This window comes from Oncorhynchus mykiss, chromosome 15 (genome assembly GCF_057628025.1).
Source record: "Oncorhynchus mykiss isolate SJ-2025 chromosome 15, ASM5762802v1, whole genome shotgun sequence".
NCBI lineage: Eukaryota > Metazoa > Chordata > Actinopteri > Salmoniformes > Salmonidae > Oncorhynchus > Oncorhynchus mykiss.
In genome coordinates this window covers 84262549-84289949 of record NC_143036.1, presented here as the reverse complement: position 1 = coordinate 84289949, position 27401 = coordinate 84262549, and the positions used below count along the sequence as shown (strand labels likewise).

At 46.6% G+C, this 27401-nt stretch overlaps 1 protein-coding gene and 1 long non-coding RNA gene across 55 annotated transcripts; one reads left to right on the top strand and one right to left on the bottom strand.

Moving 5' to 3' along the window:
- LOC110510850 (uncharacterized) lies at positions 1-3839 on the top strand. Of its 50 annotated transcripts, none has more exons than XR_016486985.1 (8): positions 1-2282; positions 2316-2378; positions 2491-2621; positions 2653-2700; positions 2732-3090; positions 3203-3285; positions 3402-3479; positions 3548-3839. It is a non-coding gene; the product is annotated as an uncharacterized LOC110510850 (long non-coding RNA). The 50 variants fall into 50 exon arrangements; XR_016486964.1 differs by having other exon boundaries at positions 3402-3513; XR_016486986.1 differs by having other exon boundaries at positions 3203-3321; positions 3417-3479.
- Positions 3673-27401, bottom strand: nup50 (nucleoporin 50). Of its 5 annotated transcripts, XR_016486942.1 has the most exons (9): positions 27223-27357; positions 24773-24855; positions 19977-20081; positions 17798-18017; positions 14425-15099; positions 10804-10885; positions 10016-10134; positions 5695-6195; positions 3673-3745 (listed from the first exon to the last, which is right to left on the bottom strand). XR_016486942.1 is itself a non-coding variant. In XM_090201421.1 (8 exons), the coding sequence occupies exons 1-8, from the start codon at positions 27260-27262 to the stop codon at positions 5996-5998; spliced, it is 1524 nt and encodes a 507-aa protein (XP_090057547.1). In that variant the 5' UTR covers positions 27263-27357; the 3' UTR covers positions 4470-5995. The 5 variants fall into 5 exon arrangements, 4 of the variants coding, with proteins under 4 accessions (XP_090057547.1, XP_090057549.1, XP_090057548.1 ...); XM_090201421.1 differs by lacking the exon at positions 3673-3745 and having other exon boundaries at positions 4470-6195; XM_090201423.1 differs by lacking the exon at positions 3673-3745 and having other exon boundaries at positions 4471-6195; positions 25873-27401.

Sequence of the window (27401 nt, the reverse complement as noted above, 5' to 3'; positions counted from 1 at the left end):
CACCAGGCGGTCCCGGCCGACCACCAGGCGGTCCCGGCCGACCACCAGGCGGTGCCGGCCGACCACCAGGCGGTCCCGGCCGACCACCAGGCGGTGCCGGCCGACCACCAGGCGGTCCCGGCCGACCACCAGGCGGTACCGGCCGACCACCAGGCGGTACCGACCACCAGGCGGTACCGACCGACCACCAGACGGTCCCGACTGACCACCAGACGGTCCCGACCACCAGGCGGTACCGGCCGACCACCAGGCGGTACCGACCACCAGGCGGTACCGGCCGACCACCAGACGGTACCGACCGACCACCAGGCGGTACCGGCCGACCACCAGACGGTACCGGCCGACCACCAGACGGTACCGGCCGACCACCAGTGACAAGAAAAACAAGTGCTACCCGTTGAATTGTTGATGAATTTATTCCCCATGTTAAATCAATGACTACAAAATGTTTCAGACAGGCGACGGCTGCATTGCCTCACCTCAGCGACAGACAAAAAGGACACTTGGAAACAACCAAACCTAGAGACGAAGGAAAGAGCATCCTTTCACACCAACTGATGATGCCTTGTGGAAAACAGACTGTGACCTTACAGGCCCTCTCCCTGCATCCAAAATGGTGTGCTTCTTTTGAGCAGCTCTAGAAATATATATCTATAATGCCTCTGAGAGGCTGTGAAGGGAGACATATTCTCAAAGAAAGACAATTACTGAAGCAGACATTCCCTTTCGAGACAGTTGTGGGTGAACCGGCGGCCATTTTAAGTGAGTGTAATTCCACGAGGGAGATGGAGTCCATTTACTCAGACAGGTACACAGTTATGGGTGAACCCGGCGGCCATTTTGAGTGAGTGTAATTCCACGATGGAGAGAAGGGAGTTGGAGTCCATTTACTCAGACAGGTACACAGTTATGGGTGAACCCGGCGGCCATTTTGAGTGAGTGTAATTCCACGAGGGAGATGGAGTCCATTTACTCAGACAGGTACACACTTATGGGTGAACCCGGCGGCCATTTTGAGTGAGTGTAATTCCACGAGGGAGATGGAGTCCATTTACTCAGACAGGTACAATAATGAATCTCACTTCAGCACAACATATTTCCATTTATCTGTTACAATAAATACAGTCTTACAAAGAAAAAAGAAGATGTGAACCAACATTCAGTAGAAACACACAGACAGACAACACTAGGTTTAGGCAGTGAAAGGTGAGAACTAACTAGATGCTGTTGGGGAGGGGGGAGGGTTTATCTAGTTCTCAGATGATCTGCTAAAACTGACCCAGTCTTGCATTAACATAAAGGGCCTGCGGCTAAAATGGCTCCCTATTCCCTACATAGTGCACTACTTTAGACCAGGGCCCTATGGGAGGGAGGGGGGAACCCTATTCCCTACATAGTGCACTACTTTTGACCATGGCCCTATGGGGGGGGGGGGACCCTATTCCCTACATAGTGCACTACTTTTGACCAGGGCCCTATGGGGGGAACCCTATTCCCTACATAGTGCACTACTTTAGACCAGGGCCCTATGGGGGGGGGGACCCTATTCCCTACATAGTGCACTACTTTAGACCAGGGCCCTATGGGGGGGAACCCTATTCCCTACATAGTGCACTACTTTAGACCAGGGCCCTATGGGGGGGGGGAACCCCTATTCCCTACATAGTGCACTACTTTAGACCAGGGCCCTATGGGGGGGGGGAACCCCTATTCCCTACATAGTGCACTAGATAGGGAATAGTGAGTCATTTGAAATGAACCCTCATCAACACACCCCTTTCAAAACACGGTTGAACTCCTCAAGTTATCCTCGGAGAGCTGGACAGAGAGCAGGTGGGGAAAAAACACAGTCCCTCGTCATACTAGTCTATCACACTTTAATTAAAGGTCTCCTCTTGTCCACAACCAGAAGAACCCACAGTATCGCCAACAGTGTAAAACATCAGCCTGCTTCCCTGTCGTCTTTCAACTCAAACTATAGCAGCAGTATTCAATCTAGACGGAATGTTACTGAACCCCCCCCAACGACAAGATGAATGGATATGGGTCATTCAACAAGTCTCGTGTCTGCTAGGAGCAAGACAGTGGAGCCCAGTGGACTTTCACAGTAATAATCACAACCATATTTTACAACTAAAAATGTGTGTTGCTACACAACGCATGCAAATAAAACATTTCAACGGTCACATGTACGTCTCTGGGTTACAGTGTGTCTAGTCCAGGTGTGTCTAGTCCAGGTGTGTCTAGTCCAGGTGTGTCTAGTCCAGGTGTGTCTAGTCCAGGTGTGCCTCTGGGTTACAGTGGGTCTAGTCCAGGTGTGTCTCTGGGTTACAGTGTGTCTAGTCCAGGTGTGTCTAGTCCAGGTGTGTCTAGTCCAGGTGTGTGTCTGTGTTACAGTGTGTCTAGTCCAGGTGGGTCTAGTCCAGGTGGGTCTAGTCCAGGTGTGTCTAGTCCAGGTGTGTCTCTGGTCCAGGTGTGTGTCTAGTCCAGGTGTGTGTCTAGTCCAGGTGTGTGTCTAGTCCAGGTGTGTGTCTAGTCCAGGTGTGTGTCTAGTCCAAGTGTGTCTAGTCCAGGTGTGTCTAGTCCAAGTATGTCTCTGTGTTACAGTGTGTCTAGTCCAGGTGTGTCTCTGTGTTAGTGTGTCTAGTCCAGGTGTGTCTAGTCCAGGTGTGTCTCTGTGTTACAGTGTGTCTAGTCCAGGTGTGTCTCTGTGTTAGTGTGTCTAGTCCAGGTGTGTCTAGTCCAGGTGTGTCTAGTCCAAGTGTGTCTCTGTGTTACAGTGTGTCTAGTCCAGGTGTGTCTTGTCCAGGTGGGTCTAGTCCAGGTGTGTCTAGTACAGGTGTGTCTAGTCCAAGTGTGTCTCTGTGTTACAGTGTGTCTAGTCCAGGTGTGTCTTGTCCAGGTGGGTCTAGTCCAGGTGTGTCTAGTCAAGGTGTGTTTCTGTGTTACAGTGTGTCTAGTCCAGGTGTGTCTCTGTGTTACAGTGTGTCTAGTCCAGGTGTGTCTAGCCAAGGTGTGTCTAGTCCAGGTGGGTCTAGTCCAGGTGGGTCTAGTCCAGGTGGGTCTAGTCCAGGTGTGTGTCTAGTCCAGGTGTGTCTCTGTGTTAGTGTGTCTAGTACAGGTGTGTCTAGTCCAGGTGTGTCTAGTCCAGGTGTGTCTCTGTGTTACAGTGTGTCTCTTTGTTACAGTGTGTCTAGTCCAGGTGTGTCTCTGTGTTACAGTGTGTCTAGTACAGGTGTGTGTCTAGTCCAGGTGTGTCTCTGTGTTACAGTGTGTCTAGTCCAGGTGTGTGTCTAGTCTAGGTGTGTGTCTAGTCCAGGTGTGTGTCTAGTCCAAGTGTGTCTAGTCCAGGTGTGTCTCTGTGTTACAGTGTGTCTAGTCCAGGTGTGAGTTTAGTCCAGGTGTGTCTAGTCCAGGTGTGTCTAGTCCAGGTGTGTCTCTGTGTTACAGTGTGTCTAGTCCAGGTGTGTCTAGTCCAGGTGTGTGTCTAGTCCAGGTGTGTGTCTAGTCCAGGTGTGTGTCTAGTACAGGTGTGTGTCTAGTCCAGGTGTGTGAAGATAAAACTTGTTGTAGACGACCCCTCTGGCATCACATGACAAAATGGCCTCCTATCCCCTTTCTAGTTCACTAGTTCCAGATGACATAGTTGGTCTAGTAGTGCACTGGATAGGGAATAGGGGCCATTCCAGATTGGAGAGTTGTCAGTGAGACAGGCAAGGAAAAAGAGGGTTAAAATAAACATGACCTGGGGTGGAGGGGCTAGGGATACAGGACTGGCCCTGGGGTGGAGGGGTACAGGACTGGCCCTGGGGTGGAGGGGTACAGGACTGGCCCTGGGGTGGAGGGGTACAGGACTGGCCCTGGGGTGGAGGGGCTAGGGGTACAGGACTGGCCCTGGGGTGGAGGGGCTAGGGGTACAGGACTGGCCCTGGGGTGGAGGGGCTAGGGGCCTGGGGTGGAGGGGTACAGGACTGGGGCTAGGGGCCTGGGGTGGCTAGGGGTACAGGACTGGCCCTGGGGTGGAGGGGTACAGGACTGGCCCTGGGGTGGAGGAGTACAGGACTGGCCCTGGGGTGGAGGGGTACAGGACTGGACCTGGGGTGGAGGGGCTAGGGGTACAGGACTGGACCTGGGGTGGAGGGGTACAGGACAGGACCTGGGGTGGAGGGGTACAGGACTGGCCCTGGGGTGGAGGGGTACAGGACTGGCCCTGGGGTGGAGGGGTACAGGACTGGTCCTGGAGTGGAGGGGTACAGGACTGGCCCTGGGGTGGAGGGGTACAGGACTGGCCCTGGGGTGGAGGGGTACAGGACTGGCCCTGGGGTGGAGGGGTACAGGACTGGCCCTGGGGTGGAGGGGCTAGGGGTACAGGACTGGCCCTGGGGTGGAGGGGCTAGGGGTACAGGACTGGCCCTGGGGTGGAGGGGCTAGGGGCCTGGGGTGGAGGGGTACAGGACTGGGGCTAGGGGCCTGGGGTGGCTAGGGGTACAGGACTGGCCCTGGGGTGGAGGGGTACAGGACTGGCCCTGGGGTGGAGGAGTACAGGACTGGCCCTGGGGTGGAGGGGTACAGGACTGGACCTGGGGTGGAGGGGCTAGGGGTACAGGACTGGACCTGGGGTGGAGGGGTACAGGACAGGACCTGGGGTGGAGGGGTACAGGACTGGCCCTGGGGTGGAGGGGTACAGGACTGGCCCTGGGGTGGAGGGGTACAGGACTGGTCCTGGAGTGGAGGGGTACAGGACTGGCCCTGGGGTGGAGGGGTACAGGACTGGCCCTGGGGTGGAGGGGTACAGGACTGGCCCTGGGGTGGAGGGGTACAGGACTGGCCCTGGGGTGGAGGGGCTAGGGGTACAGGACTGGCCCTGGGGTGGAGGGGCTAGGGGTACAGGACTGGCCCTGGGGTGGAGGGGCTAGGGGCCTGGGGTGGAGGGGTACAGGACTGGGGCTAGGGGCCTGGGGTGGCTAGGGGTACAGGACTGGCCCTGGGGTGGAGGGGTACAGGACTGGCCCTGGGGTGGAGGAGTACAGGACTGGCCCTGGGGTGGAGGGGTACAGGACTGGACCTGGGGTGGAGGGGCTAGGGGTACAGGACTGGACCTGGGGTGGAGGGGTACAGGACAGGACCTGGGGTGGAGGGGTACAGGACTGGCCCTGGGGTGGAGGGGTACAGGACTGGCCCTGGGGTGGAGGGGTACAGGACTGGTCCTGGGGTGGAGGGGTACAGGACTGGCCCTGGGGTGGAGGGGTACAGGACTGGCCCTGGGGTGGAGGGGTACAGGACTGGCCCTGTGGTGGAGGGGTACAGGACTGGCCCTGTGGTGGAGGGGTACAGGACTGGCCCTGTGGTGGAGGGGTACAGGACTGGCCCTGTGGTGGAGGTGCTAGGGGTACAGGACTGGACCTGGGGTGGCTAGGGGTACAGGACTGGCCCTGGGGTGGCTAGGGGTACAGGACTGGCCCTGGGGTGGCTAGGGGTACAGGACTGGCCCTGGGGTGGCTAGGGGTACAGGACTGGCCCTGGGGTGGCTAGGGGTACAGGACTGGCCCTGGGGTGGCTAGGGGTACAGGACTGGCCCTGGGGTGGCTAGGGGTACAGGACTGGCCCTGGGGTGGAGAGGTACAGGACTGGACCTGGGGTGGAGGGGCTAGGGGTATAGGACTGGCCCTGGGGTGGAGGGGTACAGAACTGGACCTGGGGTGGAGGGGTACAGGACTGGACCTGGGGTGGAGGGGTACAGGACTGGACCTGGGGTGGAGGGGTACAGGACTGGACCTGGGGTGGAGGGGTACAGGACTGGCCCTGGGGTGGAGGGGCTAGGAGTACAGGACTGGCCCTGGGGTGGAGGGGCTAAGGGGTACAGGACTGGCCCTGGGGTGGAGGGGTACAGGACTGGCCCTGGGGTGGAGGGGTACAGGACTGGCCCTGGGGTTAGTTGATAGGCAGAAGGGTGGAGTTGGGGGCAGCCTGTACCACCCTCCAGGGGGCTCGTCCTCTAAGCTTTCTTCTCCTCCAGTATGTTGTGCAGTTCATCAGCGTCCTCTGCTGTTTTGACCCTGATGAGCATGGCGACAGGGTTGGTAGGGTTGTTGTGGTCCACGACAGGGTTAGGAACACACATCACCATCACGTTGTTCTTTCCCATCCTGGAACAGAGTATGGAGGGCTGGACCATGATGTTCAACAGGATGTTACCTGGAGGAGAGAGAAAGAGGGAGGGGGGGGGGGGGGGGGGGGGGGGGGTTGTTATTGATGAGGGCTGGACCATGATGTTCAACAGGATGTTACCTAGAGGAGAGAGAGAGAGAGGGGGGGGGGGGGGGGGGGTATTGATGAGGGCCGGATCAGGTTTAATAAGATTTAATAAGGTTTAATGCAGTAAGGTTTAATAAGGCTTAATGCAATAAGGTTTAATAAGGTTTAATAAGGCTTAATGCAGTAAGGTTTAATAAGGCTTAATGCAGTAAGGTTTAATAAGGTTTAATAAGGCTTAATGCGGTAAGGTTTAATAAGGTTTAATGCAGTAAGGTTTAATAAGGCTTAATGCAGTAAGGTTTATTAAGGTTTAATAAGGCTTAATGCAGTAAGGTTTAATAAGGCTTAATGCGGTAAGGTTTAATAAGGCTTAATGCGGTAAGGTTTAATAAGGCTTAATGCGGTAAGGTTTAATAAGGCTTAATGCGGTAAGGTTTAATAAGGCTTAATGCAGTAAGGTTTAATAAGGCTTAATGCGGTAAGGTTTAATAAGGCTTAATGCGGTAAGGTTTAATAAGGCTTAATGCAGTAAGGTTTAATAAGGCTTAATGCAGTAAGGTTTAAAAAGGTTTAATGCGGTAAGGTTTAATAAGGTTTAATGCAGTAAGGCTTAATAAGGCTTAATGCAGTAAGGTTTATTAAGGTTTAATAAGGCTTAATGCAGTAAGGTTTAATAAGGCTTAATGCAGTAAGGTTTAATAAGGCTTAATGCAGTAAGGTTTATTAAGGTTTAATAAGGCTTAATGCAGTAAGGTTTAATAAGGTTTAATAAGGTTAAATGCAGTAAGGTTTAATAAGGCTTAATGCAGTAAGGTTTAATTAGCTTTAATAAGGCTTAATGCAGTAAGTTTTATTAAGGTTTAATAAGGCTTAATGCAGTAAGGTTTAATAAGGCTTAATGCGGTAAGGTTTAATAAGGCTTAATGCAGTAAGGTTTAATAAGGCTTAATTCAGTAAGGTTTAATAAGGTTTAATAAGGCTTAATAAGGCTTAATGCAGTAAGGTTTAATAAGGTTTAATAAGGCTTAATGCGGTAAGGTTTAGTTAGTTCTATATTTTAATAACATACTCAGGTTGGTATCTTTCACACCACTGAGTACAGTCTAGGTCTCTAGATAATGTTTAATAGTGAAAGGGTTAGAAAGGTTTAATAAGGAAAGGTTTAATAAGGAAAGGTTTAATAACATACCCAGGTTGGTGTCAGCGGTCTCTAGATAAGGTTTAATAAGGTTTATAACATACCCAGGTTGGTGTCAGCATTCTCTAGATAAGGTTTAATAACATACCCAGGTTGGTGTCAGCAGTCTCTAGATAAGGTTTAATAACATACCCAGGTTGGTGTCAGCAGTCTCTAGATAAGGTTGAATAACATAACCAGGTTGGTGTCAGCGGTCTCTAGATAAGGTTTAATAACATATCAGGTTGGTGTCAGCGGTCTCTAGATAAGGTTTAATAACATACCCAGGTTGGTGTCAGCAGTCTCTAGATAAGGTTTAATAAGGTTTATAACATACCCAGGTTGGTGTCAGCAGTCTCTAGATAAGGTTTAATAACATACCCAGGTTGGTGTCAGCGGTCTCTAGATAAGGTTTAATAACATACCCAGGTTGGTGTCAGCGGTCTCTAGATAAGGTTTAATAACATACCCAGGTTGGTGTTAGCAGTCTCTAGATAAGGTTTAATAACATACCCAGGTTGGTGTCAGCAGTCTCTAGATAAGGTTGAATAACATAACCAGGTTGGTGTCAGCGGTCTCTAGATAAGGTTTAATAACATATCAGGTTGGTGTCAGCGGTCTCTAGATAAGGTTTAATAACATACCCAGGTTGGTGTCAGCGGTCTCTAGATAAGGTTTAATAACATACCCAGGTTGGTGTCAGCGGTCTCTAGATAAGGTTTAATAACATACCCAGGTTGGTGTCAGCGGTCTCTAGATAAGGTTTAATAACATACCCAGGTTGGTGTCAGCGGTCTCTAGATAAGGTTGAATAACATACCCAGGTTGGTGTCAGCAGTCTCTAGATAAGGTTGAATAACATACCCAGGTTGGTGTCAGCGGTCTCTAGATAAGGTTCAATAAGGTTTAATAACATACCCAGGTTGGTGTCAGCGGTCTCTAGATAAGGTTTAATAACATACCCAGGTTGGTGTCAGCGGTCTCTAGATAAGGTTCAATAACATATCAGGTTGGTGTCAGCGGTCTCTAGATAAGGTTTAATAACATACCCAGGTTGGTGTCAGCGGTCTCTAGATAAGGTTTAATAACATACCCAGGTTGGTGTCAGCGGTCTCTAGATAAGGTTTAATAAGGTTTAATAACATACCCAGGTTGGTGTCAGCGGTCTCTAGATAAGGTTGAATAACATACCCAGGTTGGTGTCAGCGGTCTCTAGATAAGGTTTAATAACATACCCAGGTTGGTGTCAGCGGTCTCTAGATAAGGTTTAATAAGGTTTAATAACATACCCAGGTTGGTGTCAGCAGTCTCTAGATAAGGTTCAATAAGGTTTAATAACATACCCAGGTTGGTGTCAGCAGTCTCTAGATAAGGTTTAATAACATACCCAGGTTGGTGTCAGCAGTCTCTAGATAAGGTTCAATAAGGTTTAATAACATACCCAGGTTGGTGTCAGCAGTCTCTAGATAAGGTTTAATAAGGTTTAATAACATACCCAGGTTGGTGTCAGCAGTTTCTAGATAAGGTTTAATAAGGTTTAATAACATACCCAGGTTGGTGTCAGCATTCTCTAGATAAGGTTTAATAACATACCCAGGTTGGTGTCAGCAGTCTCTAGATAAGGTTCAATAAGGTTTAATAACATACCCAGGTTGGTGTCAGCAGTCTCTAGATAAGGTTTAATAAGGTTTAATAACATACCCAGGTTGGTGTCAGCAGTTTCTAGATAAGGTTTAATAAGGTTTAATAACATACCCAGGTTGGTGTCAGCATTCTCTAGATAAGGTTTAATAACATACCCAGGTTGGTGTCAGCAGTCTCTAGATAAGGTTCAATAAGGTTTAACAACATACCCAGGTTGGTGTCAGCAGTCTCTAGATAAGGTTTAATAACATACCCAGGTTGGTGTCAGCGGTCTCTAGATAAGGTTTAATAAGGTTTAATAACATACCCAGGTTGGTGTCAGCGGTCTCTAGATAAGGTTTAATAACATACCCAGGTTGGTGTCAGCGGTCTCTAGATAAGGTTTAATAACATACCCAGGTTGGTGTCAGCGGTCTCTAGATAAGGTTGAATAACATACCCAGGTTGGTGTCAGCGGTCTCTAGATAAGGTTCAATAAGGATAAATAACATACCCAGGTTGGTGTCAGCAGTCTCTAGATAAGGTTCAATAAGGATAAATAACATACCCAGGTTGGTGTCAGCGGTCTCTAGATAAGGTTTAATAAGGATAAATAACATACCCAGGTTGGTGTCAGCGGTCTCTAGATAAGGTTTAATAAGGATAAATAACATACCCAGGTTGGTGTCAGCGGTCTCTAGATAAGGTTTAATAACATACCCAGGTTGGTGTCAGCGGTCTCTAGATAAGGTTGAATAACATACCCAGGTTGGTGTCAGCGGTCTCTAGATAAGGTTCAATAAGGATAAATAACATACCCAGGTTGGTGTCAGCGGTCTCTAGATAAGGTTGAATAACATACCCAGGTTGGTGTCAGCGGTCTCTAGATAAGGTTCAATAAGGATAAATAACATACCCAGGTTGGTGTCAGCGGTCTCTAGATAAGGTTTAACAACATACCCAGGTTGGTGTCAGCGCGGACTAGCAGCTGTGTCTTTCCGTCTGAGGTGGTTTTCAGATGCAGCGTTCCAACTCCCTTCTCCTTGAACTCCGTCTCTTTCTTATAGAACAGTTTACACCTGGAACACACACACACACACACACACACACACACACACACACACACACACACACACACACACACACACACACACACACACACACACACACACGACTAATGTCAAGTTCATCGTTTGGAACAAACCCATTTCTGAAAAATACTGGACGTGTGTAACAAATACAAAAGCATTGAATTAATTCACTGTTTTATTCACTGTTTCATAAAGCATAAGAATAATTGTACAATTCTAATATAGTCAGTCAGTCTTTTCCAGCGAGTTGAAAAAGGTCTTGAAGCAACACACAGGTAAAATATAACACTGCAAGAGCGTCTGTCAACCGTGAGCCATAATGCATCCCATAATGCATCCCATAATGCATCCCATAATGCATCCCCTAATGCATCCCATAATGCATCCCATAATGCATCCCATAATGCATCCCATAATGCATCCCATTGGATAATTCGAAGACAGATCCTACAGATGTATAGAGCTATAATACATCCCATAATACATCCCATAGACAGATCCTACAGATGTATAGAGCTATAATACATCCCATAATACATCCCATAGACAGATCCTACAGATGTATAGAGCCATAATACATCCCATAATACATGCCATAGACAGATCCTACAGATGTATAGAGCCATATTTTAAATGTTTCTGTAAAAGGAGACCTACTTTCTGGAGTAGAACGCGTCAGCCTCCTTAATCTCCTGGACTTCCACTTTGGGAGGTTCATCAGACTCCTCCCCGTTTTCATCTACGGGACGACAAGGAAGAGACGGACGTTATGAAGAGCCTCTGATAACCAAACGGACAGAGGAAACAAAAACAGACGGCCTAAATCCACTTTACACTTAGAATATTTACAGAAATTCACTATTTATTTTCCACAATGACCTTACATGTGAGCTCAGCCCCTTGAATGGGATTTAAAAATATATATTTAAAATCACTGGGATTAAAAACCTGAATGTGATATCTAATAGAGGTTTAATCTGGCATTAAAAACCTGAATGTGAGATTTTATAGAGGTTTAATCTGGGATAAAACATTTTAATGTGATATCTAATAGAGGTTTAATCTCCGGGATTAAAAACCTGAATGTGAGTATGTTGTCTATCACTAACAGCACCATATCACCAGGTAACATTCTGAGTATGTTGTCTATCACTAACAGCACCATATCACCAGGTAACATTCTGAGTATGTTGTCTATCAGCACCACATCACCAGGTAACATTCTGAGTATGTTGTCTATCACTAACAGCACCATATCACCAGGTAACATTCTGAGTATGTTGTCTATCACTAGCAGCACCATATCACCAGGTAACATTCGGAGTATGTTGTCTATCACTAGCAGCACCATATCACCAGGTAACATTCTGAGTATGTTGTCTATCACTAGCAGCACCATATCACCAGGTAACATTCTGAGTATGTTGTCTATCAGCACCATATCACCAGGTAACATTCTGAGTATGTTGTCTATCACTAGCAGCACCATATCACCAGGTAACATTCTGAGTATGTTGTCTATCAGCACCATATCACCAGGTAACATTCTGAGTATGTTGTCTAGCAGCACCATATCACCAGGTAACATTCTGAGTATGTTGTCTATCAGCACCATATCACCAGGTAACATTCTGAGTATGTTGTCTATCACTAACAGCACCATATCACCAGGTAACATTCTGAGTATGTTGTCTCTCACTAACAGCACCATACCACCAGGTAACATTCTGAGTACGTTGTCTATCACTAGCAGCACCATACCTCCAGGTAACATTCTGAGTATGTTGTCTAGCAGCACCATATCACCAGGTAACATTCTGAGTACGTTGTCTATCACTAGCAGCACCATATCACCAGGTAACATTCTGAGTATGTTGTCTATCACTAACAACACCATATCTCCAGGTAACATTCTGAGTATGTTGTCTATCACTAACAGCACCATATCACCAGGTAACATTCTGAGTATGTTGTCTATCACTAACAGCACCATATAACATTCTGAGTATGTTGTCTAGCAGCACCATATCACCAGGTAACATTCTGAGTACGTTGTCTATTACTAGCAGCACCATATCACCAGGTAACATTCTGAGTATGTTGCCTATCACTAACAGCACCATATCACCAGGTAACATTCTGAGTATGTTGTCTATCACTAACAGCACCATATAACCAGGTAACATTCTGAGTATGTTGTCTATCACTAGCAGCACCATATCACCAGGTAACATTCTGAGTATGTTGCCTATCACTAACAGCACCATATCACCAGGTAACATTCTGAGTATGTTGTCTAGCAGCACCACATCACCAGGTAACATTCTGAGTATGTTGTCTAGCAGCACCATATCACCAGGTAACATTCTGAGTATGTTGTCTATCACTAGCAGCACCATATCACCAGGTAACATTCTGAGTATGTTGCCTATCACTAACAGCACCATATCACCAGGTAACATTCTGAGTATGTTGTCTAGCAGCACCACATCACCAGGTAACATTCTGAGTATGTTGTCTAGCAGCACCATATCACCAGGTAACATTCTGAGTATGTTGTCTATCACTAACAGCACCATATCACCAGGTAACATTCTGAGTATGTTGTCTATCAGCACCATATCACCAGGTAACATTCTGAGTATGTTGTCTATCACTAACAGCACCATATCTCCAGGTAACATTCTGAGTATGTTGTCTATCACTAACAGCACCATATCACCAGGTAACATTCTGAGTATGTTGTCTATCACTAGCAGCACCATATCACCAGGTAACATTCTGAGTATGTTGTCTATCACTAACAGCACCATATCACCAGGTAACATTCTGAGTATGTTGTCTAGCAGCACCATATCACCAGGTAACATTCTGAGTATGTTGTCTAGCAGCACCACATCACCAGGTAACATTCTGAGTATGTTGTCTAGCAGCACCATATCACCAGGTAACATTCTGAGTATGTTGTCTATCACTAGCAGCACCATATCTCCAGGTAACATTCTGAGTATGTTGTCTATCACTAACAGCACCATATCACCAGGTAACATTCTGAGTATGTTGTCTATCACTAACAGCACCATATCACCAGGTAACATTCTGAGTATGTTGTCTATCACTAACAGCACCATATCACCAGGTAACATTCTGAGTATGTTGTCTATCAGCACCATATCACCAGGTAACATTCTGAGTATGTTGTCTATCACTAACAGCCCCATATCTCCAGGTAACATTCTGAGTATGTTGTCTAGCAGCACCATATCACCAGCTAACATTCTGAGTATGTTGTCTAGCAGCACCATATCACCAGGTAACATTCTGAGTATGTTGTCTAGCAGCACCATATCACCAGGTAACATTCTGAGTATGTTGTCTAGCAGCACCATATCACCAGGTAACATTCTGAGTATGTTGTCTATCACTAGCAGCACCATATCACCAGGTAGAATTCTGAGTATGTTGTCTAGCAGCACCATATCACCAGGTAACATTCTGAGTACGTTGTCTATCACTAGCAGCACCATATCACCAGGTAACATTCTGAGTACGTTGTCTATCACTAGCAGCACCATATCACCAGGTAACATTCTGAGTATGTTGTCTATCACTAGCAGCACCATATCACCAGGTAACATTCTGAGTATGTTGTCTAGCAGCACCATATCACCAGGTAACATTCTGAGTATGTTGTCTAGCAGCACCATATCACCAGGTAACATTCTGAGTATGTTGTTTATCACTAGCAGCACCGTATCACCAGGTAACATTCTGAGTATGTTGTCTAGCAGCAACCTTATCACCAGATAACATTCTGAGTATGTTGTCTAGCAGCACCATATCACCAGGTAACATTCTGAGTATGTTGTTTATCACTAGCAGCACCATATCACCAGGTAACATTCTGAGTATGTTGTCTAGCAGCACCATATCACCAGGTAACATTCTGAGTATGTTGTTTATCACTAGCAGCACCATATCACCAGGTAACATTCTGAGTATGTTGTCTAGCAGCAACCTTATCACCAGATAACATTCTGAGTATGTTGTCTAGCAGCACCATATCACCAGGTAACATTCTGAGTATGTTGTCTAGTAGCAACCTTATCACCAGATAACATTCTGAGTATGTTGTCTAGCAGCACCATATCACCAGGTAACATTCTGAGTATGTTGTCTAGCAGCACCGCATATAATATCTAGTCACATGATATCACAACTGTCGGGACAGTATAATATTTATATTACCCTACATACATAACACCCTCCATATCGTACCTGTGGTCTGGGTGGGGGCAGCCTCCGCTTTGGCCCCACTGAAGGAGAAGGCAGGAGGAGCAGCGCCTCCAAACAGGGAGGAGGAGGAGACACTAGGAGCTCCTCCGGTGCTCAGAGTCCCCAACACTGAGCTGTTCCCCTTCTGGCCCAAGCTAAAGCTGATGCCAGCGGGGATCGGAGCAGGAGCGGCTGAGCTCTCCCCCGGGGCCGTAGTGATGCCGTCCTTGTCCTTACTGAAGGAGAACACCGGGGCCGTGGCGGTCGAGCCAGCGGCGCTAGATGAGGGTGGTGGTGCGGTACTGACTGCCCGCTTCTCCTCTGGTTCCTCTGCTCTGCTCCTGCTCTCTGAGCCTCCGTCCGCCACCACAGCAGCTCCAGTCACAGCTCCAGTCCCTCCACTCCCTCCGTACTTCTTATCGATGCTGGCCAGGTGCTTTTCATAGTCCCTGAAGATGGGGTTTAGGTCACAGAGGGGGTTTCCGTTGACGTGCTTGGTGATCCAGTCCCTGACAGAGCAGTTGAGAGCTGTGAGCTGCCTACTGTATTCCTGGTTGTTACCGCTGTTAGTGGAGAGAGAGGAGCTGAGAGACCGACTGGAAACCGCGGGGGAGGAACCATTAGACTGCTGCCCTGTGATGACAGCACTGGAGGAGGGGCCGCTGAATGTTAATGAACCTAGGAGAGGAGGAGGAGGGGGGAGGAAGAGAGGGGATAGAGGGGAGGAGGAGATGGGATAGAGGAGAGGAGGGGGGATAGAGGGGAGGAGGTGGTGAAGAGAGAACGAGAATGTAAACGTTCCAGCAGAGAGAGAAGCCGTGATACCTCACAGTAGCCTTAAGGCTTCAGCGCGAGTCACCTGGCGCCTAGCAACACAACGACTGTGTTGCCATACCTTCCTCCTTCGCTTGAAAAACAAGAAGGGGGAAAAGGGCAATAGTACCGTTTGTCCATCTTGAGATGCTGTAGCCGGTAAACACTTCCTCAAAATAACTCAAGAAATATATATTTTTCCATCTGACTAGGATGTTTGGTGCAAGTATTTCTCAAGTGAAAAGATTTACATAAAAAGTAGCCTATCATTGAATGACAAAACAGATCTATGAAGAATCATGCCGAACACCAAAACATCACAAAATGGCGTCATCATAAATGGACAAACTGTTTCAGATGGGAAGCACGCGGACGCCCGCAGTATGCCCTGTGTTTCAGATGGGAAGCACGCAGACGCCCGCAGTATGCCCTGTGTTTCAGATGGGAAGCACGCAGACGCTCGCAGTATGCCCTGTGTTTCAGATGGGAAGCACGCAGACGTCCGCAGTATGCCCTGTGTTTCAGATGGGAAGCACGCAGACGCCCGCAGTATGCCCTGTGCTTCAGATGGGAAGCCTGCGGACGCCCGCAGTATGCCCTATGTTTCAGATGGGAAGCCTGCAGACGCCCGCAGTATGCCCTGTGTTTCAGATGGGAAGCACGCAGACGCCCGCAGTATGCCCTGTGTTTCAAATGGGAAGCCTGCGGACGCCCGCAGTATGCCCTGTGTTTCAGATGGGAAGCCTGCGGACGCCCGCAGTATGCCCTGTGTTTCAGATGGGAAGCACGCAGACGCCCGCAGTATGCCCTGTGTTTCAGATGGGAAGCACGCAGACGCCCGCAGTATGCCCTGTGTTTCAGATGGGAAGCACGCAGACGCTCGCAGTATGCCCTGTGTTTCAGATGGGAAGCATGCAGACGCCCGCAGTATGCCCTGTGCTTCAGATGGGAAGCCTGCGGACGCCCGCAGTATGCCCTGTGTTTCAGATGGGAAGCCTGCAGACGCCCGCAGTATGCCCTGTGTTTCAGATGGGAAGCACGCAGACGCCCGCAGTATGCCCTGTGTTTCAGATGGGAAGCCTGCGGACGCCCGCAGTATGCCCTGTGTTTCAGATGGGAAGCCTGCGGACGCCTGCAGTATGCCCTGTGTTTCAGATGGGAAGCCTGCAGACGTCCGCAGTATACCCTGTGTTTCAGATGGGAAGCCTGCGGACGCCCACAGTATGCCCTGTGCTTCAGATGGGAAGCCTGCAGACGCCCGCAGTATGCCCTGTGTTTCAGATGGGAAGCACGCGGACACCCGCAGTATGCCCTGTGCTTCAGATGGGAAGCCTGCAGACGCCCGCAGTATGCCCTGTGTTTCAGATGGGAAGCCTGAAACACAGTTTGCCCTGTGTTTCAGATGGGAAGCACGCGGACACCCGCAGTATGCCCTGTGTTTCAGATGGGAAGCCTGCGGACGCCCGCAGTATGCCCTGTGTTTGACGGTAGAGAAGAAGAGCTGTGTGGCTGTGACAGCACCACACAGAGCGAGAGATGGAGAACGAGCACGTCCTAGACTGACTGACTACTGGAGCATTTCTGTTCTGTCATTCTGCCCTCAGGCACCACACTGGGAGAGGAGCTGACACACACAGCGAACCCCACTGACTCAGCTCCATTCTCCTCATACCAGATCCACAGAGGAAACCCCACTGATTCAGCTCCGTTATCCTGTAATACCAGATCCACAGAGCGACCCCCACTGACTCAGCTCCATTATCCTGTAATACCAGATCCACAGAGCAACCCCCACTGACTCAGCTCCGTTATCCTGTAATACCAGATCCACAGAGCGACCCCCACTGACTCAGCTCCATTATCCTGTAATACCAGATCCACAAAACGAACCCCAGTGATTCAGCTCCATTATCCTGTAATACCAGATCCACAGAGGGAACCCCACTGATTCAGCTCCATTATCCTATAATACCAGATCCACAGAGCGACCCCCACTGACTCAGCTCCATTAACCTGTAATACCAGATCCACAGAGGGAACCCCACTGATTCAGCTCCATTATCCTGTAATACCAGATCCACAGAGGGAACCCCAGTGATTCAGCTCCATTAACCTGTAATACCAGATCCACACAACGAACCCCAGTGATTCAGCTCCATTAACCTGTAATACCAGATCCACACAACGAACCCCAGTGATTCAGCTCCATTAACCTGTAATACCAGATCCACACAACGAACCCCAGTGATTCAGCTCCATTAACCTGTAATACCAGATCCACGCAACGAACCCCAGTGATTCAGCTCCATTAACCTGTAATACCAGATCCACACAACGAACCCCAGTGATTCAGCTCCATTAACCTGTAATACCAGATCCACACAACGAACCCCAGTGATTCAGCTCCATTAACCTGTAATAGCAGATCCCGCTCAACAATGAAGGATTTTCAACTCGCTTTCACAAGTTATCCTATCGGACGTGCACATTAATTGATCGGACTTGCACATTAACTGTACAACGGGTTTCCACCCCCCCCCCCCCCAAACAATCCGTCTCTTACCTGGTGTGGTGGTCTTGGTGGCAGTAGGCGAGGTGAACCCGGTGAGGGCCGGAGTGACAGGTTTGACACTGTTCCCATTGGACAGCCCAGACAGGGGTTTAAACCCTACCCCATTCCCGAACCCGGAGAAGGCTGTGATCCCCTCAGCGGCTGGCCCGGTTCCCGATGTAGGGGCCAGGGAGAACCCTTTAAACACTTTGAATGCACCTCCACTCTGCCCCTGTAGGCAGAAAAGACAAGAAGGAAACTGGATTCACTAGGGGAACTGGATGCTTCCATCTCCCTCCATTAGGCTAAAACATCACTGGAGGGGTCTCTTTAAAAAGAGTTCTGGCATAAAAGGAAGCAAACGCTGCTTGCCTTGGGTTAATGTAAAGCTGGAAGGAAGGAAGGAAGGAAGCACTGCTTGCCTTGGGTTAATGTAAAGCTGGAAGGAAGGAAGGAAGGAAGGAAGCACTGCTTGCCTTGGGTTAATGTAAAGCTGGAAGGAAGGAAGGAAGGAAGGAAGGAAGGAAGGAAGGAAGGACTGCTTGACTTGGGTTAATGTAAAGCTGGAAGGAAGGAAGGACTGCTTGACTTGGGTTAATGTAAAGCTGGAAGGAAGGAAGGACTGCTTGACTTGGGTTAATGTAAAGCTGGAAGGAAGGAAGGAAGCACTGCTTGCCTTGGGTTAATGTAAAGCTGGAAGGAAGGAAGGAAGGAAGGACTGCTTGACTTGGGTTAATGTAAAGCTGGAAGGAAGGAAGGAAGCACTGCTTGCCTTGGGTTAATGTAAAGCTGGAAGGAAGGAAGGAAGGAAGGACTGCTTGACTTGGGTTAATGTAAAGCTGGAAGGAAGGAAGGACTGCTTGACTTGGGTTAATGTAAAGCTGGAAGGAAGGAAGGAAGGAAGGACTGCTTGCCTTGGGTTAATGTAAAGCTGGAAGGAAGGAAGGAAGGAAGGAAGGAAGGAAGGAAGGAAGGAAGCACTGCTTGACTTGGGTTAATGTAAAGCTGGAAGGAAGGAAGCACTGCTTGACTTGGGTTAATGTAAAGCTGGAAGGAAGGAAGGAAGCACTGCTTGCCTTGGGTTAATGTAAAGCTGGAAGGAAGGAAGGAAGCACTGCTTGCCTTGGGTTAATGTAAAGCTGGAAGGAAGGAAGGAAGCACTGCTTGCCTTGGGTTAATGTAAAGCTGGAAGGAAGGAAGCACTGCTTGCCTTGGGTTAATGTAAAGCTGGAAGGAAGGAAGGAAGGAAGGAAGCACTGCTTGCCTTGGGTTAATGTAAAGCTGGAAGGAAGGAAGCACTGCTTGCCTTGGGTTAATGTAAAGCTGGAAGGAAGGAAGGAAGGAAGGAAGCACTGCTTGAATTGGGTTAATGTAAAGCTGTAAGGAAGGAAGGAAGCACTGCTTGCCTTGGGTTAATGTAAAGCTGGAAGGAAGGAAGGAAGCACTGCTTGCCTTGGGTTAATGTAAAGCTGGAAGGAAGGAAGGAAGGAAGGACTGCTTGCCTTGGGTTAATGTAAAGCTGGAAGGAAGGAAGCACTGCTTGCCTTGGGTTAATGTAAAGCTGGAAGGAAGGAAGCACTGCTTGCCTTGGGTTAATGTAAAGCTGGAAGGAAGGAAGCACTGCTTGCCTTGGGTTAATGTAAAGCTGGAAGGAAGGAAGGAAGGAAGGAAGGAAGGAAGCACTGCTTGCCTTGGGTTAATGTAAAGCTGGGTTGTGTTCAGTAGGCACTAAACTGAAGAAAACGTGAAACAGGGATGTAGTTGCCACCTGAACTTGTGCAATAAGAAACACTTGTTTTTTCTTCTAATGAACATGACCCAGGTTTCCCCCTGAGACACTAAGACAGCATGCATGTGAGCTAGTTCCTGTGGTGTTGGTTAGTTAACGAGTCTAGAAAAGTATGTGGCCATTAATGCCAGCTTCTAGCCTAGGTCAACAGCTAGTCACACACACACAGACAGCATGCATGCTAGTGCCCTTGGGCGTTGGTTAGTCAGTCAGGTAGCCTACGTCACCTAGGTCAACAGCTAGTCACACACACACAGACAGCATGCATGCTAGTGCCCTTGGGCGTTGGTTAGTCAGTCAGGCAGCCTACGTCACCTAGGTCAACAGCTAGTCACACACACACACACAGACAGCATGCATGCTAGTGCCCTTGGGAGTTGGTTAGTCAGTCAGGTAACCTACCTCTGAACCAGCAGCCCGACGCTTGGCCTTCTTGATGGGCCTGCTCTTCATCACATCATCACTAGCAATGGAAAATGTCCCTGCCTGATGAACACCATCAGAACACTATTAGAAATAGGATCAAATATGTACAATACATCCTTACTCTGCTATATAGTCCAGGTAATATGTACAACACATAATTTATTTATTTTATTTAACCAGGTAGGCTAGTTGAGAACAAGTTGTCATTTATAACTGCAACCTGACCAAGATAAAGCAAAGCAGTTCGACACAAAACAACAACACAGAGTTACACATGGAATAAACAAGAGTACAGTCAATAACACAATAGAGAAAAAAGGAAGTCTATATACAGTGTGTGTAAATGGCGTGAGGAGGTAAGGCAATAAATAGGCCAATAGTGGCAAAGTAATTACAATTTAGCAGATTTACACTGGAGTGATAGATGAGCAGATGGTGATGATGTGCAAGTAGAAATACTGGTGTGCAAAAGAGCAGAAAAGTAAATAAAAACAATATGGGGATGAGGTAGGTAGATTGGATGGGCTATTTACAGATGGACTATGTACAGCTGCAGCGATCGGTTAGCTGCTCAGATAGCAGATGTTTAAAGTTATTGAGGGAGAGATAAGTCTCCAGCTTCAGCGATTTTTGCAAATCGTTCCAGTCATTGGCAGCAGAGAACTGGAAGGAAAGGTGGCCAAAGTAGGTGTTGGCTTTGGGGGTGACCAGTGAGATATACCTGCTGGAGCGCGTGCTACGGTTGGGTGTTGTTATCGTGACCAGTGAGATAAGATAAGGCGGGGCTATACCTAGCAAAGACTTGTAGATGACCTGGAGCCAGTGGGTTTGGCGACGAATATGCAGGTCGCAGTGATGAGCGGTATAAAGGTGCTTTAGTAACAAAGCGGATGGCACTGTGATAAACGGCATCCAGTTTGCTGAGTAGAGTATTGGAAGCTATTTTGTAGATGACATTTTCGAAGTCGAGGATCGGTAGGATAGTCAGTTTTACAAGGGTAAGTTTGGCGGCGTGATTGAAGGAGGCTTTGTTGAGAAATAGGAAGCCGATTCTAGATTTAACTTTGGATTGGAGATGTTTAATACGAGTCTGGAAGGAGAGTTTACAGTCTAACCAGACACCTAGGTATTTGTAGTTGTCCACATATTCTAGGTCAGAACGTCCAGAGTAGTGATGCTGGGTGGGTGCGGGCAGCGAACAGTTGAAAAGCCTGCATTTGGTTTTACTAGCGTTTAAGAGCAGTTGGAGGCCACGGAAGGAGAGTTGTATGGCATTGAAGCTCGTCTGGAGGTTTGTTAACACAGTGTCCAAAGAAGGGCCAGAAGTATACAGAATGGTGTCGTCTGAGTAGAGGTGGATCAGAGTATCACCAGCAGCAAGAGCGACATCGTTGATAAGTACAGAGAAAAGAGTCTGCCCAGGAATTGAACCCTGTGGTACCCCCCAAAGAGACTGCCAGAGGTCCGGACAACAGACCCTCCGATTTGACACACTGAACTCTGTCTGCGAAGTAGTTGGTGAACCAGACGAGGCAGTCATTTGAGAAACTAAGGCTACTGAGTCTGCAGATAAGAATATGGTGATTGACAGAGTCGAAAGCCTTGGCCAGGTCGATAAAGACGACTGCACAGTACTGTCTTTTATCGATGGCGGTTATGATATCGTTTAGTACCTTGAGCGTGGCTGAGGTGCACCCGTGACCAGCTCGGAAACCGGACTGCACAGCAGAGAAGGTACGGTGGGATTCGAAATGATCAGTAATCTGTTTATTAACTTGGCTTTCGAAGACTTTAGAAAGGCAGGGCAGGATGGATATAGGCCTGTAGCAGTTTGGGTCTAGAGGCAGGGCAGGATGGTTATAGGTCTATAACAGTTTGGGTCTAGAGTGTCACCCCCTTGAAGAGAGGGTTCTACAACATTGAATCAACATGTTGATTTGACAATCGTCTTTGTAACCATAGTAACTCGGGGCTAACCTCAGTAACCGTAGTAACTCGGGGCTAACCGCAGTAACTCGGGGCTAACCGCAGTAACTTGGGGCTAACCGCAGTAACTCGGGGCTAACCGCAGTAACTCGGGGCTAACCTCAGTAACCGTAGTAACTCGGGGCTAACCTCAGTAACCGTAGTAACTCGGGGCTAACCTCAGTAACCGTAGTAACTCGGGGCTAACCTCAGTAACCGTAGTAACTCGGGGCTAACCTCAGTAACCGTAGTAACTCGGGGCTAACCTCAGTAACCGTAGTAACTCGGGGCTAACCTCAGTAACCGTAGTAACTCGGGGCTAACCTCAGTAACCGTAGTAACTCGGGGCTAACCGTGTAACTGACGGTTATAGATGAAGACCTTCATGAAAATAAACAGTAAAAGATCTATTAAAAACGGCTGACTGAAGACGGGCCGATCATTGGTGCGGTTGAGTCCGTTTCTGTAGTAACATGGCCTTAAACATGATGTAACTGTTGCTCCTTGCTGAAACAAGCAACAAATCATTATTCGGTTCCCACAATGCAGCAGCAGCACACATGTAGTTATGAAATAGAATGAATAGAACAGGCTTGGAACCTCTAATCCTGGTAAATAGAATGAATAGAACCTCTAACCCTGGTAATATGACTGGTAAATAGAATGAATAGAACCTGTAACCCTGGTAATATGATTGGTAAATAGAATGAATAGAACCTCTAACCCTGGTAATATGACTGGTAAATAGAATGAATAGAACCTCTAACCCTGGTAAATAGAATGAATAGAACCTCTAACCCTGGTAATATGACTGGTAAATAGAATGAATAGAACCTGTAACCCTGGTAATATGACTGGTAAATAGAATGAATAGAACCTGTAACCCTGGTAAATAGAATGAATAGAACCTCTAACCCTAGTAAATAGAATGAATAGAACCTCTAACCCTGGTAATATGACTGGTAAATAGAATGAATAGAACCTCTAACCCTGGTAATATGACTGGTAAATAGAATGAATAGAACCTCTAACCCTGGTAATATGACTGGTAAATAGAATGAATAGAACCTCTAACCCTGGTAATATGACTGGTAAATAGAATGAATAGAACCTCTAACCCTGATAAATATAATGAATAGAACCTCTAACCCTGGTAAATATAATGAATAGAACCTCTAACCCTGGTAATATGACTGGTAAATAGAATGAATAGAACCTATAACCCTGGTAAATAGAATGAATAGAACCTCTAACCCTGGTAATATGACTGGTAAATAGAATGAATAGAACCTCTAACCCTGGTAATATGACTGGTAAATAGAATGAATAGAACCTCTAACCCTGGTAATATGACTGGTAAATAGAATGAATAGAACCTGTAACCCTGGTAATATGACGGGTAAATAGAATGAATAGAACCTCTAACCCTGGTAATATGACTGGTAAATAGAATGAATAGAACCTGTAACCCTGGTAATATGACTGGTAAATAGAATGAATAGAACATTAACCCTGGTAAATATAATGAATAGAACAGGCTTGGAACCTCTAACCCTGGTAAATATAATGAATAGAACCTCTAACCCTGGTAATATGACTGGTAAATAGAATGAATAGAACCTCTAACCCTGGTAATATGACTGGTAAATAGAATGAATAGAACCTCTAACCCTGGTAATATGACTGGTAAATAGAATGAATAGAACCTCTAACCCTGGTAAATAGAATGAATAGAACAGGCTTGGAACCTCTAACCCTGGTAATATGACTGGTAACACTCAACATGGCCGCCAGTCCTGCCATTATGCCACCATCCGTTCTAGTCATTCTATTTCTATGGCAGCAGATGCAGTCAGGAGCAGATGAGGGGAGAAAATGTGTGTTTAATTTTTTTTCTACTCATAAAATAAAACTCATAAAACTAACTCATACGTAGACTGCTGTCATTTGGCTGGCTACCGTCACTGAAGGCCTATCCAACCAGCTCTCTAGCTCCTGAGTAACCCTCTATACAAATCACTGAAGGCCTATCCAACCCCTCTATACCAATCACTGAAGGCCTATCCAACCCCCTCTATACCAATCACTGAAGGCCTATCCAACCCCTCTATACCAATCACTGAAGGCCTACCCAACCCCTCCATACCAATCACTGAAGGCCTATCCAACCCCTATATCACTGAAGGCCTATCCAACCCCTCTATACCAATCACTGAAGGCCTACCAACCCCTCTATACCAATCACTGAAGCCCTATCCAACCACTCTATACCAATCACTGAAGCCCTATCCAACCCCTCTATACCTCTCACTGAAGGCCTATCCAACCCCCTCTATACCAATCACTGAAGGCCTACCAACCCCCTCTATACCAATCACTGAAGGCCTATCCAACCCCTATATACCAATCACTGAAGGCCTACCCAACCCCTCTATCACTGAAGGCCTATCCAACCCCTATATCACTGAAGGCCTATCCAACCCCTCTATACCTCTCACTGAAGGCCTATCCAACCCCCTCTATACCAATCACTGAAGGCCTACCAACCTCCTCTATACCAATCACTGAAGACCTATCCAACCCCCTCAATACCAATCACTGAAGGCCTACCCAACCCCTCTATACCAATCACTGAAGGCCTATCCAACCTCCTCTATACCAATCACTGAAGACCTATCCAACCCCCTCAATACCAATCACTGAAGGCCTACCCAACCCCTCTATCACTGAAGGCCTGCAGGCTGTGTATTATTAGACAGTCTATAGTAGTATCAGTGAGGCAGTAGAACCACAGTGCAGCAGCCAACCTCCTCTCCCTCATCCTCCTGATCCCAGTTCCGGTCAGTCAGCTCTTTGTCTGCAATCCTCTTCGCCATGGCAACGCTGCTCTCTGGTAGACAACACAAGAGATGAGTGAACACACAAATGATTCAACGGTGATCATTAATAACATACTTCAAACTGTCTCGTTATTTTTGTGAGTTTCAGTGGTTACACGATACAAGTATACTATAAACAAATACAATAAAACACTAGAGAATCTCAATAAACAATATTTCAACATCAGGGACATTGGACAAACATAATTAACTACAGTAAACAGCAAACTAAGTTAACTACAGTAACTAGTTGATTAAGGTGAGTGCTTTCCCCCCTATGTCCTGTTAGACTGAGTTGATGTAGCTAGTTATTAAATTATATATGATGTATATATATATATATATCTTATGTAGTTAGTTATGTAACACGTTGATACTGATTTAAGTCACAAACTGTTGGACAAAGAGACAGGAAAGTGGAGGACAAAAGAAGAGCCCGTGTGTGTTGTTGTTTAGTGAATAGTTATGGGCTCGCTAATGATGAAATATCAACACAGGTAACTTTAGCTTGCACCATTAGGATGTCGAAATGCCTGGTACTAACTAGATGTACTACTAGTTAACTAAGTAACGTTACATATCATCGAGTACGTATTTTCTCTTCTGGCTAATGATAATTTGGCCAACCATCTGTGGGTGGATTTCCTTTCTCTAATGTTAGCCAACTCTAAATGTGTGTCAATATCAAAGACAATAGTAGTTAGCGGACTATAAAAAGTTCGGCGAAATATCAGCTGCCGGTAACAACACGGGTTACTTATGTATCTAACAAGTTAGCTAGTTCGCTAACCAATTTAACAACTTGCTATTTTTTGGCATGATATATTTGGTACCTTTTAGTCACACGTGGTGCAGAGTAACATTAGAGTGTATTATGCGTGTTTAGCAGGGCCCTATAATGTGATTTATTCCATGCTAGCTACAGTAGCACCACCATCAACAATATGAACAGCCATGAAGTCTCCTGCTAGCTGTGTTGATAGGCTAACTACTGCTCCGATGTCATTGAATATATAAAAGAAACATACCTTTTTTCCCCCCCTTTAATTAAAATGTTCGATAACAACTGCCCTTTGATAGTAAATCAATTCCAAATGCTACTAAACTTGGAATAATCGTTGGTTGTCCGATCAGCGAAGAAGAAGAGGCAAAGCGAGAGGTTTTACTCCGCCCATCGGAATTGTGATTTATTTTGTTGTATGTGTGGGGTCAATGAGAGTGTAGAATTTGGTCGAATTTAAAAATGTAATTTGCTACATGAGGTTTATTTGGTCGAATAAAAGTTCCAGTAATGTTTAGGCTGTTACGAATGCACTGATAAAAGTGGACGCACTTAATAAAAAAAATAATAAAACAACGACTTTTATGTTATTCATATATGTGTATCTGCCCTCTCATTGGTTAGAATGGTCCACGCGATCTCTCCCGGTCTATATACCTCAGACGACGTTTACACGCACACAATAATGCGATTATTATAGATATGTTAATATAATAGTTTGATTAAAAATATTGACATGGTATGAAAGAAGAACGATTCTGTAATAATCCTGTTTACATAGACACATCTGAAAAGGATATCTGATAGCACTTAGAAATGCAATCAAAATTAACGTTCTACCACACAGCCAACAATTTATTTTTGGGAAGCATATTTGATTCTGAGTTTGTATGTGAAAAAAACGACTTCTAAGAAGCATAGATTCTGTTTTCAAACTCACTCCTGCTAAAGAGGGCTGTTCACTTGGCTGGCGCGAGCACATGCAGAGGTCCAATACACTTCTGGAATGACGATTGCGTTTACACGACCTAATAGTTCGAAAGATTGCTCAGAAAACCAGATGTTTTAATCGGAGTATGATTTTGACCTTACGCCGATTATTAAAATAAACAGAGGACGGTGTTTACAAGACTATTTCATAATCATCCTACTGCCACAATCCATTGAATAGCAAAGTATTAGTGTGCGCGGAAACATACTGAGTACGTTTACATGCACAATAATAATTTGATATTAAACTGACCAAATTCAGCACTTGGTAAAGCAAGCCTTCCTCTTGTGAACGAGTTAATTGAGTTTGGAAAAACTGAACGTTTGTATCTTATAGTTTTAACATACAAACTGTATATGTCCGAACTCAGAATCAAATAGTCTTGGCAAAAAAGAACACGGTCACTGTGGTAAGAATGTTGTTTTGGGCCAGCAGTTTTGTTGCATTTATCAAGAGTTCCATCAGTAGCTTGATTTCAGATTATTAGGGAAATCGTTCTTCTTGCAAAGCATGTAAACGATTAAAATGAACATATATAACAATATTAACCTTTCTACAATAATCACATTATTGTGTGCATGTAACCGTGCTCAGTAATGTCTCTACCTCCCGCCTGCATTCCATCTTTGACAACATGTATTTCCATCGTTAGAGCGGTCACTTGATTATCTTGTCAATATAATAGAAAGTCTTTGGTTTAGTTTAGTAAATGTGTCCAGGCCTTTTCACGCCGCCATTTCACAAAACGGAATCTCCGCGCGCCTCGTCTCCGTTTTCCCAATGCG